Source organism: Balaenoptera borealis (genome assembly GCF_965194805.1).
Source record: "Balaenoptera borealis genome assembly, chromosome: 12".
NCBI classification, from domain to species: Eukaryota; Metazoa; Chordata; class Mammalia; order Artiodactyla; family Balaenopteridae; genus Balaenoptera; species Balaenoptera borealis.
Window position 1 is genome coordinate 30109726 of NC_138869.1, and position 21836 is coordinate 30131561.

General features: G+C 40.5%; 1 protein-coding gene and 1 pseudogene across 2 annotated transcripts in view; one reads left to right on the forward strand and one right to left on the reverse strand.

Annotated features, from left to right (window-relative positions):
- Window positions 1-210: 210 nt before the first annotated feature.
- LOC309607378 (uncharacterized protein C3orf49) lies at window positions 211-11129 on the reverse strand (the record flags this gene model as incomplete). The annotated part of the gene is made up of 6 exons (XM_082345816.1): window positions 211-428; window positions 881-994; window positions 3445-3569; window positions 6725-7047; window positions 10681-10829; window positions 11010-11129. 6 exons carry the CDS (start codon window positions 11127-11129, stop codon window positions 231-233), a joined length of 1029 nt encoding a protein of 342 aa, XP_082201942.1. The 3' UTR covers window positions 211-230.
- Window positions 11130-18737: 7608 nt separating this feature from the next.
- Window positions 18738-21836, forward strand: part of LOC309607379 (cadherin-related family member 3-like) — a 45734-nt pseudogene continuing 42635 nt past the window's right edge. Inside the window, exons 1-3 of the transcript in view lie at window positions 18738-18842; window positions 19934-20153; window positions 21718-21806. The product of the transcript in view is annotated as a cadherin-related family member 3-like (transcript). The remainder of the gene's footprint in view (window positions 18843-19933; window positions 20154-21717; window positions 21807-21836) is intronic.

The following is a 21836-nucleotide window of genomic DNA, read 5'->3' on the forward strand; positions in this document are numbered from 1 at the left end:
TATTAGTAAGAATTACTAGAGCAAAAATTTGCTTATATTGACTCAGAATTAAAAATCAATTTTTCCAAAAGGATCTTTTTTTAAGGACTGTTGGGCAGAATATTTTTACCACCGACCCCACCCCCCTTAACCCCCCGCTGCCGCCACTGATTAAGAGAAACTTATTCAGGAGTATGTACCAAAAGATAAGAACCCCTATGAACATAACTTTTGTGCAGTCAGAAACAAAATCAGAAGCAGCACCAAGTACATGGGAAACACACGTTTTTCAATTTATACTTCCTCATGGTTCTCTTGGATATCCTCTGGAACTGCTTGGAAGACTGAAGGATTTCATCCCCTAGAAACTCACACTGTTGAAGCTCAGTGTGTCTTTGGGCCAATAGCTTCATGGATTTATCTGTCACTGTTTCTATGAGGTCATCCACCTATGACAGCCAGATACAAAGAAATGAAACCATGTGCTAGAAAGCCTTGTCCACATCCAAAGGAGGCCTGTTCTTCCTGAGAGATAAGTTCAGGAATTGTTGGACGTTTACAAGTCCCAAAGTATTAATCTAATTCAAGTCATAGCAAACAGAGCTTGAAAACATACATTTACCACCCAGTGGTAAAGAGGATGTCATTTCTTCTCAAAAGAAGCCCATGTGTGTGCCTTCATTTTAATTGAATTCACTTGATATTTATTAGGCACACAGCACCATCCTCGGTGCCCTCAGCAATCCTGTAGCCACTCTTGAATGCCCCCCACTAACATGATTCCTTCATGCTAATCATTAGTTTCATCCCACATCCGCGCTGTCTAGCAGGGCTGTGCATTTGGTTAAGCCTGGCCCTCTGATGCTTTTGAAACACCAAAGTAAAAGCCTTTGTCCACTACCTGCATTTGAAGCTTTACTACTGTCAAATCTGATTTTCGGAGGATGTTTTCCGTGCTATGTTTCTTTTTTTTAAATGCTGGAAAGTGTGGTCTCTTTTTTGAGGAATACGGAACCTATCATAAAAATGCAAAAATACATCAGATTAAGAAGCGCCAACATGATATCTGTGACGGTGCTTAAATGAACATTCTCACCTTTGGGACATTCTCTTATAAACTGAACATTTGCCCCATAACAACGTTGAGTTGGAGGTCGTATTCATATTATTCTCCACCCCCCATGTATCTCCTTTGTGCCCAGAGCTCTCTTTGAAGAGATCTATAGGGTGCAGAGAAATGAGATTGTCTGGTTCTAAGAGAAAATACAGTGTCAGGAAAAAAGCAGGTCATTTGTAAGGGGGAAGAAGAAGAAATTGCTTCTGCAGCCGCTGAGCACAGAGTGTGGGGCTGTTGTAGACCAGTGCCCCAGAAAGCTCATTATCACTGGATCCAGTTGTTAATTTGGTCTTGTTTCTGCAGGTTTCCTTATTTTCATGACAGACATGTCTCCAAACATAAAAAGAAAGCTCTGGGTTCTTTTTGCTGCATGCCTGATACTCTTCCCCTGGTCCCTGGCTTGCTGGTTTCAAGTACCTGTGCTATTGGAAATCATTCCTAGGTCATGGCTCCTGGCTAATATGCCCTTTTTAGTCTTATTGGGTTCACTCTTCCTTCCCCTTGTGCTTAGTAATTAGCATTAGGACTATTGTGAGGCCTACACAAAGTAGGATGTGGGATCACATCTGGGTCTTGCCCTTTGCCTGAATTTACAAATGAGTTTGCGGAACCTCCACTCTGCCCTGCCAGCTCGCCCAGGCTCAAGTGTCACTGGAAGAATCTTCCCCAGTCCATCCAGAGTACGACTCCTCTTTTTCCTCTCTCGTAAAACCAAGTGTTTTGGGGGCTTTTTTTCTATTAAGCACTTGGTAATTACTTACTTCTGTGTTTGTTGAATACCACTATTAAAAAGTCCAATGCCTAGAAGGGTCAGGCAGGGTTTGTAAAACAGGCTTAGCTGGGGCTGGTGTGAACTGGAGAGAACATGCCCTCCTGCAAAGGCGGCAGGCCTCTGCGCCGGCTCCTGCTGTTGCCCCGGGAATTGTGGGCCCAGTGTTGCCAAATCCTCCTATTTTTCAAAAGGAAGTTGAAAATCCAGATTTCTGTTTGAATTTTTCTGATTTTGAAATGTGGGCCGTTCATTCAGATATATTTTTGAGAACATTCTGAGAGCTAACAGTGCCATACTTTCATGTCCATCTCCTCTATCAAACTGTAAGTTCCACACAAACAGGACCATGACCTTGGGTCACCTTTATAGCCTCCCCAGACTGCCCAGCACATAATAGGAATACGATAAATGCAAACTTAGCACAAAAAAGGTAAAATTCAAAACTAATATTGGTGCACTCTGGCAGTGACGCTCTAGAGCAGCATTGTTCGACAGAACTTTCCACAAAAATGGAAATGTTCTTTATCTGCGCTGTCCAGTCCAACAGACGCTGGCCATATATGTTTACTGAGCACTTGAAAGGTAGCTAGTGCAGCGAAGGGAATGGACTTTTATTTAATTTTAATTAATGTAAATAGTCACACGTGGCTATTGGCTACCATATTGGACGGTACAATTAGTACCTAGCATAGTAATTAGGACTAAGCACTCCAGAGCCAGGTCTTCTGCTGTTTGAAGCCTGGCTCTTCCAATTATCTGGGCCAATTACTTAACCTCTCATTACCATCCCTAAAATAATATCCTACTTACTGTAGTAACCTATTGCTCTCTACCTTATAGGGCTGTCGTAAGGATTAACTGAGTTGGTATTTTTAAAGCACTGAGAACAGGGCCTGGAACATAGTCAGCTTTAAGTAAATGCTTATTATATCTAAAGTAATAATAGTATTTCAGGGTTCTATTAAAAAAATAGTCTGGGCAATTTAGGCTAAAACTTGATAAGTACAGGTAAGTACAAGCTTTGGGTTGGAGAGTCCTGGATCATCTAGTGCTGTACTGTCTATACTATACATATGGCTATTTGTATTCTAATTTCAATTACAATGAAATAAAATTTAAAATTCAGCTCCTCAGTTGCACTGGCCACATTCCAAAGTCTGAAAAGCCACACGTGCTAATGGCTACTATTTTGGACAAATGTACACTTGCATCCTCACAGAAATTCTATTGGGTTGGTCTAGAGAATTCCTCTCCACATGTATGCATGATAGGCCAGGTGCTAATATACTAATGAGTCTTGATATTTGAACAGCTGACAAAGTCAATATAAAGCTGTAAACTTCACCGTTGCCCAGATTGTAGCAGAAGCTGCACAGTTTGCGCTCAGAACTAGAGGAATCAAAACTGGAAAGTCCACATTCTGTGCCCTAAATTCTGGGAGTGGAGACACACAAGTAGCAGCTTTAAATGCTTTATTATGAGGGACTTGCAGTGGGAGAGAACTTGGTTTTTACAACATCCCTAAACACTGACTTACTGATAAGTCTTTAGAGGCGAGTTTGTTTTAGCATTTTACCTTCTGCAGTCCTGAGGGAAGGGATGTCACAGATAACCGCTTGGTGGTTCTCCTGGCTCGGAGGAGTGTATTTCCTTGGGTTATCTCCTCTGTCTCTGCTTCTACAACTTCAAGTTGTATAGTTGCTTAGAGGGAAGGGGAAGAAAAAAACAGACAATCTTGAAGGATCACAGTAATAAACATATGCTCCCTATTAGAAAGTCTCCTGAAAAGCCAGCAACACATGCTGTCTCAGTGGCTTTTTTCTTTGGGGTTAAAAATTAAAATGGATTTGTTTTGCTGAAGCTTACACTTTCTACTGAACATTTGCCTTTCCTTGTGGTCATGACCTCAGTGGTCACCAACCCGTCTTAACAAGGTGGTTACCTGTCTTTGAGACTTCAGTTTTGCCCTCTGTTGCTGTTCCCTGTAACTCTTGTGGAATTCGAAAAAGTAACCCTCTAATGTGCAAGACAATCGCTTGAGTATTTGCTGTAGACAAAAGCCAACTTTAAATCTACTCTGCAGCAAAGTGGCACAAGGCTCAGTCGTTCACATACCATCTTAAGAGTTTTTCCCACATTCCAGGAGCCCCGTGGACCCTAGAGCCCTTAATATTTTTCTCTATCAATTCAATTCTTAACACAATAAACGTACTTATAAAGGAAACTTAAAACACGATCATAAATCAAAAACCAGTATCATAAATATAGGCACTGAGACTAGTATGGTAAAACCAAAACCATGTTATTGCCTACAGAAGGCACTAAACTTGAGATTACTCTCTTTTTTACTGTAACAGAAAAAGGGCAGGAAATGAGACTTTTTCCTTGTTGTAGTCAAAGGGATCGACAGGGTCATTTGGAAAAAGGGTTTTGCAGCTTGTCCTGTTTCAGTGTGTTCAAGCTGTGCGCAGCACCTAAAATCAACTTAACCTGCTTTAGGTCCATTGATAACCACATCTAGGAGCCGTGGCTCCTCATCTCAGTGACTGGTGGCTCCACCTTCAAAGCAGATGCTCAACCCGGGGACCCTTCCTTCTCCCCTGCCACCGTCCAGCTCATCCCCAAATCTTGCAACTTCTACCTGCGAATATTTCTCCCTTCATCTCACCATCCCCACCGCCACGACTCGTCCAAACTATTATCATCCCTTGCCTGAACGAATGTAAGAGCCTGTTTATTGTTCCTTCTGCATCTCTTCTTGCTCTTCTTCGATCCAGTCTCTACCCTGCGGCCTGAGCTACCTTTAAAAAATGCCAATCAGATTATATAAATCCCCAGCTTGAAAATATTTGATGGTTTCTTATCACCCTTAGGAAAAGTTAACATTTCTTAACATGGCTTACAGACACCCTTACCACCTTATTCACCAGCCTCTCCTTGGCTGGATTACTTTCATTTCTTAATTACGCCCAGTGCTCTCTTGATGTTGGAACTTGAAAGTGCTCTCCCCTCTTCCTGGGAAACTGTTCTCACCACTCTTTCCTTATCTAACTCTAGCTGTCCCTCAGATCTCATCTGAGTTGTTCCTTCCTCAGAGAGGCCTTTCCTGAGCCCCTGCCCCTAAATTAGCATCCATGATGTGTACCCATAGTGCCGTCTGCTTCTCCTTTGCATGAGAGGTAATCATCTGCATAATGCTGGAATGTCCCTCTGTGCTGTAACTCCAGGAGGGTAGGGACCATGTGTGTTCTATCTGCTACTCTATCCCTAATAGTGTGGCTGGCATATAATAATTATTTACTAAATTTTTGTTAAAAAAGTGTAATGAGGGTCAACAGGGATGAGCAACTGTCTTTTGGTCACAGCTGAGGGTCAGAATGTTTGAGTGGAAGCCTGAAGGATGGGCAAGTTTCTTGGAAAAATCTTAGTGTAGAGATTTGTTATTCCAACTAGGTTGAAAATAAGCCAGTGCATGGGATGAGGGGGAAGATTCTGGTCCTCTGTTTTCTGCTGGACCCTCCAACTCCACCCCCATCAGTATATAAGCATGTCCTCTTTGCTATTTTTAACAGAAATAGGCAGGTCAATCCATACCAGGTAATTGCTAGATGCTTGGATCCTTGTAATAGTGACTGCTTTTTCCAGAAGAGTTTGTTTGAAAGGGCAATCAGGCAGCTGGAAGCCATCATTTTTGTTTTTTTGGGGTTTTTTTCTGGAAAAAGTATCCACTAGGCTTGCAGCCTTATTAACCATGTGAAATTTGAAGGTATGTTTGAATTTCCTACATATACATAAGGACTTTATATGTTTCTGGATGCTGTGCTATAAAGGGTATTAGAAACCTACAAAGGATATTCATGGCAGTGAAGCTCTTCTGTATGATATTATAATGAGAGACACATTACATGGTGGGTTTTTCAAAACCATAGAAGTGTGCAGGGCAAAGAGTGAACCCTAATGTAAACTATGGACTATACTTAATAATAATAATATATTAATATTGGCTCATCAATTGTAACAAATGTACCATGCTAAGGCAAGATGTTAATAACAGAGGAAACTATGAGGGTAGGGTAAGGAGAGAGAGGTATATGGGAACTAACTTTCTGTATTTTCTGCCCAATTTTCCAGTAAACCTAAAACTGCTCTAAAAAATAAGGTCTATTAATTTTAAAAAGCTACAGAGGAGAATGCAAATAGTAGTAGTATCGTTAGTCATCACTCATTAGGGCCCCCCCAAAACAGCATCACCACGTTGCAAAAAAGACAAAGTTAACTGTTCAAACATTGATTCTTCACAAGGTACATGAGAAGTAGATACAACAAAATAAAACTTCCTTTCTGACTTACCAATCATAGATTTAAAAAATAGAATTCTCACCACACCCTCTTCTGTTAGAAGTAGCCATTTGAAAGTCTGCCTCACTCCTTTCTCCAGAAACAAAACAAAACAAAATCCCACTTTGGTTTGATTTTCTAATATATGTGTATGTGTATGTGGTTTGATTTTCTAGTGTATGTGTATGTGTACATACGTATACACATACATATGCCTATGCATGCATCTGTATTTAAATGAAAAGTAGCTTTAGACTGATGAGAACCACTGATTAATTGGACTGGGAGGGACCTCAAAGGTGATTTAATTCAGAGCTTTTCAAAATCTGTGTACATACGAGTCACCTGGGGGTCTTTCTAAAATGCAGATTCTGACTCAGTAGACCTGGGTGGGGACTGAGCTTCTGCAGTTCAGACCAGCTCCCAGGAGATGCCATACTTGGGGTAGCAAGAAAAGCCATCCTAATTTCATTTTTCCTCTTGGCCTTGACACTTAACCATATGTTGCCTTTGATTACCATCCTGTGAGAGCTTTCTCATTCTTGGTTCGGTAAATAACTTGGGCGATGGAAGCTCCTTGACAATTCTACGAAGAGGGCTCTGTGTATTTGAAAGGAGGGTTTCCTTATGGTTAGTGGAGCCCTCTCCGCTGACACTTGCTGGCTTGCTTCTGTACTCGTGTGACAGCATCCTCCCCAAAAAAGTCTTCACTTTCTTGACCAAATCTCTTTTCTGATTTTGCTGGCTTTCATGAAATTCCATGTCACTCTCATTGGATGATTCCTCTTTGGGGACCAATACATTTTGTTTTACTAGGTTGGTAGACACAGCTCTATGCCATCTGAACAAAAGAGAAATAATTTGTATCAAGGAAATTGAAAAGTTAAAAAAAAGGTATCATTTAAATCATTAAAATCCACTGCAAATGTGAAAAAATTATACAGTTCCAAAAAATAAATTTGAAGACCCAAATCACTGAAGAATAAAGCCAAAGCAACTACTTGGGCGTTTTGTTGCCAAACTCTAGAAGTGCATTCTGGCCACTATCTCATTTAATCCTCATAGCAGGTAGGTTATATTATTATCTTCATTTTACTAATGAGTAAACTGAGACATAGAGAGATTAACTTAATTGACCAAGCATAGAATGCAGATTTTAATCTTGGTTTGTGATTGTTAAATTATATTACCTCTTATTGGCAAACTGGAGATCTTATTTCAGTAATGGTTTGAGATAGTTTTTGCTGGATTTAGTGGTTCCCAGGCTACAGTGATGAGAGATGAAAGAGTCTGCTAGGGTAGTCAATAAAGACTATAGTCTCCAAGGTCCTATAAACACTTCATTTACATAGAATATGCATTTAGAGAGAATAATTCTAAATGCATTATTTCCAAAATTCCAAATAGTCATATAGCATCTTCATCATTTTTGCATATTTTAGTAAATAGGTAACACTTCTTAATAGACTTCTATGTGCTAAACGCTCATCTAAGTTCTTTCATATGTATTACACAATTTAATCCTCCTACTGTCCTCTCCATTTTACAAATGAGGAAATTAAAAGTTGGAAAGATTAAATAAGATTAAGTAACTTATGCCCAGACAATCTGACCCCAAAGTCTGTGTTGTTATCCTCTGTGCTAGGTAAATATCATCCATTCCATGATACCCTGATTTACCTAATATTCTTCCTCAATTAACTTTTTTGTTAGTTTCATCCAAAGCAACAATGTCCATAAAATCCCAGGGATTTAAAAAAATTAACCTTTTTATTTCGAGATAATTGTAGTTTCACATGCAGTTGTAATAAATAATACAGGGAGATTCTCTGTGTACCCTTTACCCAGTTTCCCCCAATGGCAAACTCCTGCAAAACTAAAATACATTGGCACAACCAGGATATTGACACTGATACTGGCAAGATACCGAACATTTCCATCACCACTAGGATACTTCGTGTTTTATAGCCACACCCACTTCCCACTCACCCCTACCTTTTCCTTAAACCCTGGCAATCACTAAGCTGTCCTCCATGTGTACAATCTATGTCCTTTCAAGAAGGTACTGTAAATGGAATCATACAGCATATGGTTGACCCTGGAACAACATGGGTCTGAACTGTGCAGTTCTACTTACATGCAAATTTTTTTCAATAGTAAGTACTACATGATCCAAGGTCAGTTGAGTCCGTGGATGTGGAACCTTAGACACCAAGGAACTGCAGATATGGAGGGTTGACTCTAGGTTATACATGGATTTTTGACTGTGCAGATGGCTGGCATCCCTAATCCCTGCTTTGTTCAAGAGTCAACTGTAAAATCTTTTGGGGTTTACTTTTTTCATTCAGCATAATTCTCCAGAGATTCATTCAGGTTGTTGTGTTTATCAATATTCTATTCCTCTTTATTGCTGAGTAACATTCCATGATGTGGACATACCACACTTTGTCTAACCATTCACTCATTGGAAGACATTTGGGTAGTTTCCAATTTGGGGCCGTTATGAATAAAGCTACTATAAACATGTGTGTACAAGTTTTTGTGTGAGCATAAATCTTCATTTCTCTGGGTGAAATCCCAGGTTTTATATTATATTATATTACATTATATTTATAATACATGTAATACATATTTCTAATGAGGATATAAATAAATTCATAACTATTAAAAACATTTTTCATATGCTACTTAAACTATGTCAAGTCCCACCAGTAGCAAAATACCAACCTCCAGAAAAACACTATTCTCAATTGACCCTAAATCATTCAGCTTCTCTGTCATTATGCAAGAGAAGTAGTTCAGCCCACTAAATAGTTCAGCCCAAGCACTGGAGTTAAATGGTTTGGTTCAAACCAGCACCATACTTCCTAACTGTGTGATCTTGGCCATGTTATTTAACATCTATAAGCTTCAGTTTTCTCATTTGAAAATAGGTGTGTTGTTCTCAGGAATGTACAAATAAAAGAAAATAATTTATGTGCTTGAAACCTGATAATACATTCAATAAATGATAGCTTTTATTACCATGTGGAACAGATCTGTGTGGAAAAAATTTAAAAGGCAAGAAGGGAGTGCAAGCTAAGAGGTCAAAAGAAGGGAGTCCTCATAGGCTAGCAGCCTCCTTTTTGGGACCAAGGACGTAGAGTTCTGTCAGTTGTACACACACACACACACACACACACACACACACACACACACATTCACGAGGTGGTATTATTCACATTCATTATAGTTGAGCATAGTTACTATAATACAATAACTTTCCAGCAGAGGGCAGTCAAGTGTCCTAAGGAAGGGGTGCCATATTCTAATTTGCCCAAAGGTCATTTACGGGCTAAGACTAATTTCCCATGGACCTTTCTGAGAATCTTTTAATAAAGCCATCTGTTTCTACTACCATAAATACACATACACATGGGAATACAATTCAGGAGGTTCAGGAACACCCAAGGCCATCTATGCAACCCCTCAAATAAAAAGCCCTGCCCTAAGCAGTTTCTGAATCTCTAGAATGCATCTCCCATTCCCATCCCTCCACCCTTATTCCCAGTCTATTTATAACATAATTAACAAATGTAATTTTGCTCCAGAGCCTAGGAGTAGAACTGCTGCCATTGTTGTTATGAAAAGAATCCTTTCTTTCCTAAGCTTTTAAGTATCTTGGTTGGTGGTGAATTTATTTGGTTGTATTGCCTCTCCTTTTAACCCCTGTTTCTTACTGAAAGTGGAAATCTCTGCAAAATTTCATTTTGCCTGTGGAAGTTCAGAAGTCTGATCTTTGATGCTTCAGGTCTCATGAAAACACCTCATTTCTACCTATCTAAGATATTGCTCATGAACCTGGCAAGAAAGAAAACATCCTGCCCTCAAAATTGGAAAATACTTCATCTCACTAACTTTCCAAATTAAAATGTATTATTTTTGGAGTATTTCATGCTTGTCTTCATGGTTTTGCCATTGGCAAGAAAAATTAAGTATAAGACAGTTTTTAGGTTACATAAGAGCATGCACATGGGTGAAATACAATTAGTATGTATCTCAGCAGCCAAAATTGCTGGAAAAGGGAACAGAAAGAGCATTGCTCATGGACTCATCTTGAAAAATGCACTACTGAATTTTCAAAATAATAGTATTTGCTGTCTAAAATTGTGAGACTGAAATATTAACTTACTATCTGCTTATTTTAGTATAATATGCAACATTAAAACTCAAATTCAGGTAGAAAGGAAAGGTTTTCCCCATTACAATGAAGACTTTTCTAATCACAAAATGAAGCTTCCATTGTGGCACTAGGTTCTCTGATCCAGTGTATAAATGCTGTCTCCTCTTCCTCTAATCCATACAGAGCCTTCATTTCTAAACGCAATGCTTAAAAAGAGATGCTACCTTTTCTAATCATCACAGTGAATATTGGTCAATGCAAAATCCAAAGAATCTCACTCAAGAGAGAAGGAAACGAGTCCCAGTTTCCTACCTTTCAATCCCTTTCCTTTTGAATGAGCCATTTCTCTTTCTGGGTTGCTGAAATCTCCGGTACTGGCCAGCTTTTCCGTAAGCAACCTTAAAGGGCTCTGGTGTATATAGGTGAGGATGGTCCGTTGCTATCAACTTCACCTGTAGCAGCTGTTTTGGATTTCTTCAGCTCTTGAGCTCACAAACTTCAAAACAAAATCATGCAGTGAGTGACTGAGGCGCTTTTAACTTCTGGGCTGTTTGGGGTAAAGTACTAGGAAATTTTTGGAATTGCTTCCTGATTCCCTTTAAGGTGTTAGAGACATCATTTGGTGGACCGGCCCTGTTTACCACTTCACGGAGGTCACCAGTGACGCATTTGACAGAGCGGTGGGAAATTCCCTTTCCTGTTGTGAACTTCTGGGCAAGGCAGATGCAGAACAGGTGACCTGATTGTCTAACCACTGCCATTTGGGTTGGTAATAAAATAATCACACACCAATTGATTATCACAGTCAGGTGTGCATGTTTGAATTCCGAAGAGGGCAGAAGCAGAAGCAATAGGAATTCCAATGATCCCAGCTTTTGTTAGATTTTTCAAGTAGAGCTGATGAATACTCTCTCTGTCACGTTTTTATTTGGCCTTCTCACAGTACACTTCCAAGGGCTATTATATCTTGTATTTTGTAGTGATCTCTCAACACACGTGGCTGAGAAAGTTGAGTCCACCCCTCCCTTCTAACATTTTCTAGTTTATTTCCCAGAGAAGAGCAAATTCTGGCTGGGTTTGAACTTCCCACCACAAGGTGGCAGCAGACACTAGGATTTATTCCCATCCTTCTCTGGTGCTTTGAGTTTTTCAGTCTGAACTTAACTAGAAGCTAAGAAGGAAAACTCTAGAAAAGTGTTGGGAGATACAAGGATTACTCTGTTTGCTGTGTTTGCACTCATCAGTCATCTGGAGCTGGCTTCTCAGACTTTCATGAGCACACAAATTACCTGGGGATCTTATTAACATGCAGATTTTAATGCAGTAGTTCTGCCTGATAAGGTCATTGGGCCAGAGAGCGCAACAAGATAAAAGAGTTACTTGCGTGAGGATCTGTCTGCTCCAGGCAGATGAATCAGCAGGTACCAAAGCCCTGAGGTGTTAGGAGTCTGATGTCTTTGAAAATTTACAAGATAGTCAGGGTGGCTGCAGCAAAGAGATGGATGTATCTGATGAGCTGGAGAGACAGGCAGGGCCAAACCTGCTGGATCCTACAGAACAATTGAAAGATTTTGGTCTGGCTCTTCAGAATAATGGAAAATAATTAGAGTTTTTGTTTTGTTTTGTTTTGTTTTGTTTTGGCCATGCAGCATGGCATGCAGGATCTTAATTCCTCGACCAGGGATCAAACCCATGCCCCCTGCAGGAGCTAGTCAATACATATTTATTCTGGGCAGTGAGGATACAGCGTTGAACAAGACAACTGGAATCCCTGTGGAAGCTCGTAGACTTAACCACTGAACTGCCAGGGAAATCCCTATTAGGGTTTTTCTATCATTAAAATTTTTTAAATATAAAATTAAAAAATTTTAAATTGTGATAAACTAGACATCATATAAAATTTACCATTTTGAAGTGTACAGCTCAGTGGCAGGAAGTCCGTTCACACTGTTGTGCCACCATCACCACCACTGTCTCCAGCACTTTTTTTATCTTGCAAAACTGAAACTCTATGCCCATTAAACAATAACTCCTAATAACATTTCTGTCTCTATGAATTTTTTTTAATTGGAAAAAAATTATATTTTGGAAGAACTCACCACATAAGGTGACAGAATTCCAAAAATCAAATTACATGAAAATATACATCACAATATCTTCATACAATAGGTGAGAAAAATCTGCTGTATAGAAGAGAGACAACGAAATACGAAGGGCTAAGGAGAAGGATATGAGGGTAAACAGCATTTTTATTTTTTTAATTAAAAATAATTAATTAATTAATTAATTTGTTTTTGAGTCTTCATTGTTGCACATGGGCTTTCTCTAGTTGCGGTGAGCACTTCGTTGCAGTGCTTGGGCTTCTCATTGCAGTGGCTTCTCTTGTCGCAGAGCGCAGCTCTAGGCGCACGGGCTTCAGTAGTTGTGGCTCGTGGGCTCAGTAGTTGTGGCACATGGGCTTAGCTGCTCCGCGGCATGTGGGATCTTCCCAGACCAGGGCTCGAACCCATGTCCCCTGCATTGGCAGGCGGATTCTTAACCACTGCGCCACCAGGGAAGTCCCAAGACAGCATTTTTAACAGCAAACCCAGAAGTAGAAAGCCTGTAGCTGTGCATGCTTTATTCATCCAACCTGCACATTAGGTAACTGAAGGGCAAAAGTAAACTAAATCAGAATTCTGTATTTTTGGGGGTAAATTTCAATAATTTGAAATCTGAATTGAATTCAGAAACAACTCTTTTTAGTTCTTTGGGATAATGACTTAATTCAACAGCTCTCAACAACAAAAAAATGTCATTGCTACATCCAATCCAAGAGATGGGTTCAATCTGTCTCTATGAATTTGACGATAGTTTTTAAGGAGTGATGCCAAAACCCGGCCTCTGTGCACTGATGCCAAATTGAATCTCAGAGACAGACTTTTGGGTGAAATAGAAGAGAACAGCTTTATTGCTTTGCCAGGCAAAGGAGGCCACAGCAGGCTAGTGCCCATAAGACTGTGCCTCACCCGGGACGGGGGTAGTGAGGAGTCTTTAACAGTGTTCGGGGAGCAGGTCGTGGTCAGCTCGTGGACATTCTTCTGATTGGTTGGTGGTGAGGTAATTGGGAGTCAGCATCATCAACCTTCTGGTTCCAGCTGCTCTGGGGTCAACGTGCTTGAGGGCAGCATACAATTAACTTCTTCCACCTGGGGGGAGTTTCAGTATCTGCAGAACAGCTCAAAGGACATGGCTCCGAATATTATCTATAGACCTTGGGGAAGAACTAAAAGTCCTTGACTTTGTTTAATGGCCAAAGTATTATTATTTTGTCTTGCTTGACTGTGTTCCTTTCTTTCCGCATTTTCTCACTTCTCTGATTAAATTTATTCTTTGACTAAAGTTTTTCTACAGACGAAAGGCAGGCGGGGCTCTATTCTGGGAAAGCCTCATGGGGTCCTGCTTGGTTACAGGAGCTAGTCAATACATATTTGTTCTGGGCAGTGAGGGTCCAGCGCTGGACAAAGCAACTGGAATCCCTGTCCAGGACTGACACTCTAGTGTCATCGAGGGAAGATGCTTTTGGACAGGGAGTATGGTCAAGGCAAAGGCCCTGAGGCAGGACCTGCTTGATATGTCTAAGGAACAGAAAGGCTTGTGTGGCTTGAGCAGAAGGGAGTGAAGGCAACCGTAGAGGAATATGAGGCCAGATAAATAAATGGAGACATCTATCGTGTGGGTCTTGGAGGCCAGCATATGAACTTGGCTTTCACTCTCTGCGAGATGAAAAGCTATTATAGGATTTTGAGAAAAAACGTGGTGTTACCTGATTTCAGCTTTGGCACATTGTCACCTCCGCTCCGAGTTGCTCAATCATGTAAAATGTGCGCACCAATATTTTCTAACATAATCTAAATGGCCCCTGTATTAGTTTTCTTTTGCTGCTGTAACAGATTACCACAAACTTGGTGGTGCCTTAAGACAGCATAGATTTATGACCTCACAGTTCTGCAGTTAGCAGTCTGACACAGGTCTCACTGGGCTAACATCAAAGTATTGGCACAGCTACATTTTCTTCTGGAATCTCTAGGGCTGTACCCATTTCCTTACCTTTTCCAGTGTCTAGAGGGCACCCCCTTCCTTGGCTAGTCACTCCCTTCCTCCATGTTAAAGCCAGCAACTTTGCATCTTTCTGACATTCATCATACCTCCTTCTGATTCTCTTTTTCTGCCTCCTTCTTCCACTTTTAAGGACACTTGTGACTACATTGTTCTCATCCAGATAGGTGGCCACTAGGTGGCTAATTGAATATCCTTGCCAAACCTTGGTATTGTCAGACTTTACATTTGCTTCCAACCTCAGTTAGGTGCAAAATGCTATCTAATGCTTGTTCTTAATTTGATTTTTGTTATAAGTCTAAACCTCAAAAGACGCAAAGATTGTTCAGTAGTTTGCTTACTGTTTTGTTTTGTTTTTGGTGAAAAAGTGAATCATAGCTGTTCTAAGCATAGGTTTTGTGGTCCAAGAAACATAGGTTTGAATCACAGCCCTTCCAGTTAGTAGCAATGTGACCTTGGGAAAATTACTTTTCTGCACTTTGGTTTTCTTTTCTGTATAAAGAGATTAATAATAATAATACCACCTCACTCAGGGATTGGTAAGAAGATCCCATGAGATAATGTATGCAAAATGCCATTTAGTGCTTGGCCATAAGGAGCAATTAACATTGTACATGTTACTATCATAAATATATTTATACTTCAATATTCAGTGCTAGTGTAGTTAAATTACAGAGAATAAAAAACTATAAGAAAGATTGTCACATTACCATAATTATGTCATACACCAGCTCTAGATAGCTTTAGAAACATTTCAATCATGAAACAGTTTCATGGCATGGAAATAAATCTACAGATAAAGGCACAACTAAATGAGTTAATATGTTTTTACAACATCACTCTATAAAAGGGGATATACTGTTTTATGTGAGGTTTAGCATATCATTATCCTTTGTTGAACTTCCTTCCTTGCAGGATATATGCTTGTTTGGTTTGCAAAAGACTTGGGAGGGGTGACTGGGCAGGCAATCAAACCCCCCAAAAAAAAGAAAAGAAAAAAAGAAAGAAAGAAAACAAAAAATCCAAAGCCAAACTAGTCTCCTGAAGAAACAATAACAGTAATCAAGACAGTTTGGTACTGGCACAAAAACAGAAATATAGATCAATGGAACAGGATAGAAAGCCCAGAGATAAACCCACGCACATATGGTCACCTTATCTTTGATAAAGGAGGCAAGCATATACAGTGGAGAAAAGACAGCCTCTTCAATAAGTGGTGCTGGGAAAATTGGACAGATACATGTAAAAGTATGAAATTAGAACACTCCCTGACACCATGCACAAAAATAAACTCAAAATGGATTAAAGACCTAAGTGTAAGGGCAGACACTATCAAACTCTTAGAGGAAAACATAGGCAGAACACTCTATGACATACATCACAGCAAGATTCTTTTTGACCCAGCTCCCAGAGAAATGGAAATAAGAACACAAATAAACAAATGGGACCTAATGAAACTTAAAAGCTTTTGCACAGCAAAGGAAACCATAAACAAGACCAAAAGACAACCATCAGAATGGGAGAAAATATTTGCAAATGAAGCAACTGACAAAGGATTAATCTCCAAGATTTACAAGCAGCTCATGCAGCTCAATAACAAAAAAACGAACAACCCAATCCAAAAATGGGCAGAAGACCTAAATAGACATTTCTCCAAAGAAGATATACAGATGGCCTACAGACACATGAAAGAATGCTCAACATCATTAATCATTAGAGAAATGCAAATCAAAACTACAATGAGATATCATCTCACACCGGTCAGAATGGCCATCATCAAAAAATCTAGAAACAATAAATGCTGGAGAGGGTGTGGAGGAAAGGGAACTCTCTTGCACTGGTGGTGGGAATGTAAATTGATACAGCCACTATGGAGAACAGTATGGAGGTTCCTTAAAAAACTACAAATAGAACTACCATACGATCCAGCAATCCCACTACTGGGCATATACCCTGAGAAAACCATAGTTCAAAAAGAGTCATGTACCAAAATGTTCATTGCAGCTCTATTTACAATAGCCAGGACATGGAAGCAACCTAAATGTCCATCGACAGATGAATGGATAAAGAAGATGTGGCACATATATACAATGGAATATTACTCAGCCATAAAAAGAAATGAAATGGAGGTATTTGTAATGAGGTGGATGGAGTTAGAGTCTGTCATACAGAGTGAAGTAAGTCAGAAAGAGAAAAACAAATACAGTATGCTAACACATATATACGGAATCTAAGGAAAAAAAAAAAAGAAAAAAAAAAGGCCATGAAGAACCTAGTGGCAAGACGAGAATAAAGACACAGACCTACTAGAGAATGGACTTGAGGATATGGGGAGGGGGTGGGGTGAGATGTGACAGGGTGAGAGAGTGTCATGGACATATATACACTACCAAATGTAAAATAAATAGCTAGTGGGAAGCAGCCGCATAGCACAGGGAGATCAGCTCGGTGCTTTGTGACCACCTAGAGGGGTGGGATGGGGAGGGTGGGAGGGAGGGAGATGCAAGAGGGAAGAGATATGGGAACATATTGTATATGTATAACTGATTCACTTTGTTATAAAGCAGAAGCTAACACACCATTGTAAGGCAATTATACTTCAATAAAGATGTTTAAAAAAAAAAAAAAAAGAAAGAAACAATAACAAAGCTTGAAGTGACCTGATTATATAGATACATCAATGAAATGAGACAAGGTACACTCGGGTTTTGTAATCTTCAAATTGTTACCTGTCATTGGGTAATCTAAATGGGGTTGCACAGGCAGTACGGCAAAAGGAATTCAATTTACCCTTCGGGTGTGCACCTTCGGTTCCTTGGAGAGGAGTAATCAACCAGAGGAAGACTTAAACCATCTTCCTGCCTTCTTCCATTGTAAAGTGTAACGAATAGCATTTGCATTTTTAAAAATTTAGCAAGTATTTGTTGAAAAGCCTGATACTGTGGAAGGAGCTAGGGAGTAAGAAGGACACAGCTGCTGCCCCCGTGGGCTCCCAAAGCAGAGGGAACCACACCATTAGGGCCGTCCTGAGTTTAGGGTTGTGTTTCTTGGGCAAGAGTCCTTGAAAACAAGACTGTGCTCAATTGCAGCTTGAAAATCCTATGTATCTTCAAATCAGGCTAAAGTATTAAATTAACTTATCAGGAAGCATCAGAGTTTGAGAAAAAGAAAACGGGTTGTAGAGTCAGGAAGACTTTTTAAATCTGGCTTTAAATCTTAGCTCTGTCACTTCCTAGCTGTGTTACTTCGGTCATCTAATTTCTGGGTCTCAGTTTCCTCATTGGTAGAATGAGGTCGCTGACAGCATTTGCTCCATGGGGTAATTGTGAGAATCTAAGAGATGAAATGTCCAGCCTGTGATAAGTGTTTGGTAGAGGAGTGCTGTCAAATATGAATATATTACTGACTTCTCATGGTAGTGGGAGGAAAACACTAAGGGGTAACTGCCAGAGGTGGTGTGGGTCAGTGCAAGAGCCCTGGGATAGACTGACAGGGGTCAGGTCCAAGTACTGCTTCTTCCAGCAGTGTGACTTTCCTAGCTGTATTATATAGTCCAAACTTCAGTTGCTTCTTCTGTGAAATGGGAGTAATAATGTTATCTTCCTTGTGAGTTTGTTTTGATGTTTAAATGATGTCAAAAGCTGAGAGCAATGCCTGGCACATAGAAAGTGCTCAATAAATGTTAGCCCTTGTTAGCATGAGGCTGGCAGGATGGCGTGATGATCCTCTCTTCTCAGGGTCGGTGATTCTCTTACTGAGAAGGCAGACACATTGGAAGTAGAACAGCGTGGTTAAGGGCATGGACTTTGGTGCAAAAAGCCTGAATTCACATCTTGCCTCTGTTCTTTGCTTGGTGACCTCTCTAAGCCTCAGTTACTTCATTTGTAAACTGGGCATAGTAATAGTACCAATAACACTGGGTCTTTTCTTTTTTTCAGGGTTAAATGAGTCAAATTAAACATTTGCAGTTGGTACATAGTAAGTGCTCAGTACACGTAAGCTATTAGTATTGCCTTAGAATCCATCATCATTATGGACAACGGGTTCATGGTTTGACATAGAACATCCAAAGACAAGTGGCCAAACTTTCAGTGGGTTTTGCTACTCAATAAAATCTTTATTTTTTGTAACTTTACCAGTGAGAAAAGCTTTAGAAACAAGAATTTCCCAACCCACCCATATCAGACCAGACATGGAAAGGACATTAGCAACAGAACATACAAGGCTTTCATGTGAGGGTGAAGAAATCCAAATTAGAGACCTGAAGGGTCATGGCCAAAGTCTTGGAGCCATTTCATAGTGGACGTGGACTTGAACCCAGTTCTCTTGTAGTTCAACCTCAGGGGATCCCTGAAGAGAGCAGTTCAAAAACCAGTGTGAGGGATTTCCCGGGTGGCGCAGTGGTTAAGAATCCGCCTGCCAATGCAGGGGACACGGGTTCAAGCCCTGGTCCGGGAAGATCCCACATGCTGTGGAGCAACTAAGCCTGTGAACCACAACTACTGAGCCTGTGTGCCACAACTACTGAAGCCCTCGCGCCTAGAGCCCGTGCTCTGCAACAAGAGAAGCCACTGCAATGAGAAGGCCGCGCACCGCAACGAAGAGTAGCCCCTGCTGGCTGCAGCTAGAGAAAACCCACGTGCAGCAACGAAGACCCAACGCATCCAAAAATAAAAAAACAATAAATAAATTTATTTTAAAAACCCTGAAAACCAGTGTGAAACAATCATGGAAAACATAGAGTAAGAGATTTGGGGTGACTGAATGGGGGAGGAAAAGGACTCTTACGCTCCCTTTCTATCCGTTTTTGAGGTGCTAGGCAGTTTAGGCTAATGATGAAGAGCCAGAGCATGAGTGAGACGTCAGATGGAGTCCAGAGCTATTGTATTTCTGTCTGCGAAAACTTGGCTGAGTTGCTTAACTTCTACAAGCCTCAATTTCTGCATCTGTAAAATGCACCCAATAATAGTACCCATAGCAAGGATAGAATGAGCTATTTGTAGAGTGCTTAGGATAAACTGTGACAAATTAGAGTAGGCGAAGGGATGTGATCAGCTTTGTCATTTGGAAGAATAACATGGAAAAGTGGGCTGGATGAAGGGGAAACCATTTGATACAACATGCATGAATTCTCTGTTCATGGAGGTTTTTAAGAAATCAGATCCCCTTGCTTCCATTTTTTATTTTTATTTTATTTTATTTTTAATATTTATTTATTTGGCCGCGCCGTGTCTTAGCTGCGGCGATGGGGGATCTTTAGTTGCAGCATGCAGACATGCGGGATCTAGTTCCCTGACCAGGGATTGAACCCGGGCCCCCTGCATTGGGAGCACAGAGTCTTCACCACTGGACCACCAGGGAACTCCCTGCTTCCACTTTTTAAATACAAGGTTTTTATTTCTTTTTTTTTAAAGTGCTGATTCATAGTGGGAATTATAGATCTAAAACATTCTGTCTACATCTTTAGGAAGCCAGTCATTCATTCCATTATTCTGCATTTAAAAAAATTTTTTCGTTATTCACCACTGGAGTACCCAAGCTGGACTTTGAGATGGTGTCTCTCTACTTCCTGATAATTTACGCCAAAGACGATCAAGGGGCAACAGCCTCACAGACCATTTTAATCCAGATTGCAGTTGTGAATGAGACACCCATCTTCATCGGATCCCTTGCTCAAAGAGACCAAGGTACAGAGCTCTTGTCTTGGGGAAGGAAGGACCCTGTGGACATATGTATGTCGACATCATGCCCTGTGTCCTCTCATAGTGTCATGGTTATAAGAGTGATAAGGAGAATAATGATAACAAAAGTAATGATACGTGACTGCCACTTACCGGGCACTATGTAGCAGGCACTATGCTAAGAGCATCAGATGGATTAGTTCATTTAATGCTGAGAGCACTGGAGGTACGTTCTATTTGCATTCCATTGTATAGATGAGTCACCAGGCTTAGAAAGGTGAAGTAACTTGCTCACTGTTAAGAATTATTCATTTATCTGTTTATCGTGTACTAAAATTATTCCTTTATTTGTGTGATGATTAAATGAACAGCATGTCTATGTCATTGAGTTAGATGCTTCATGAAGGCAGGGATCAAGTCCTTCTTGTGCTCTCTCTCTCTCTCTCTCTCCCTCTGTCTCTCCCCATCCCTTTCTATTTGATTTTCACCATGTATGAATCTCTTTTCCTCACTCTCGTCTCATTTATTCTCAACTCTGCCTTTTTCTAGGTAGTCAAATATTTAACACCTACATGTGGATGATCCATGTTCTTTATTAGAAGCGTAAGCATTTGAGGCTTAGATGTTGGGATGGTCACTGACTAGGGACAGTTACTCATTCTGCCTGAGCCTCAGTGTCCCCAGTAGTTAAACTGAGATATTAGTCCCTTCTTGATGAAAGTCACCTGACAGAGTGTGTTCACAGGGCAACCCTAGTGCCAGGCACACAGGAGGTGCTGTATACGTGTTCGTTTTCTTCCATTCCCTTTTCCAAGCAGAGGATAAGCTCCTCAAAAGCAGATCCAAGGTGAACACATGCTCTTCTGACTTCTAAATCGGTGAGCCTGGTGCCAGGTTGCTGGCGGACACACCATGCACCTTTGCTGATGGGCTGGCCCAGCCAGTGTCCTGACTAGAGTCCAAACAGGCTGTGGATGCCTTTGCTCCACAAATCCTGTCCCCTTGGCAAAATGGTGCAGCAGCTTCTCCGGGGGTGGGTCCTCTCCTCCAGCACTAAGGGGTCTCCCTCTGCCCCAGTGTTCCTGATCCCTGAAGAGTGGTTTGACTAGTAAATATGCAAGTTTATGGTCCCCAATGTTTTAAAAATGGATAGAAAGAAGGCAAACTTAAGGAAAGGACAGACATTAATAATCAGACAATAATAGCACCCAATAACGTATTAGCTGTGTAACCTTGAGTTACTTACTCTTTCTAATGCTCAGTAAAATGGAAATAATAGTCACCAATGGTTTTGAGTGCTTAGCAGTTATAAGCACTCAGGAAATGTTCAATATTGTTATTATTTAAATTTATATACCTCTTTGCCCTATACCTGATACATGATAGACGCTTGATAAATGATGTCTATTATTATTATGATTATGATTAATGGGAATCACCCTATAAAAACATCTGTACAGAGCAAGCACAATGCATTAAGTTTTATCTAAGATCCAGGATTGAATGAAGAGTTTCTGGGCTTATGATGGTGACACTCATTCAAGGACGTCTATTTTACATTTTCTGGCAGTTACCGAGATTGATATCCTAGGAGACACTGCCCCTGGCACAGTCATTTACAGAGCTGCGGCCAAGGATCCAGAGGATGCTGTTTTCGAGGTAATTTATGGTTTGGGGCAGAGACTATCA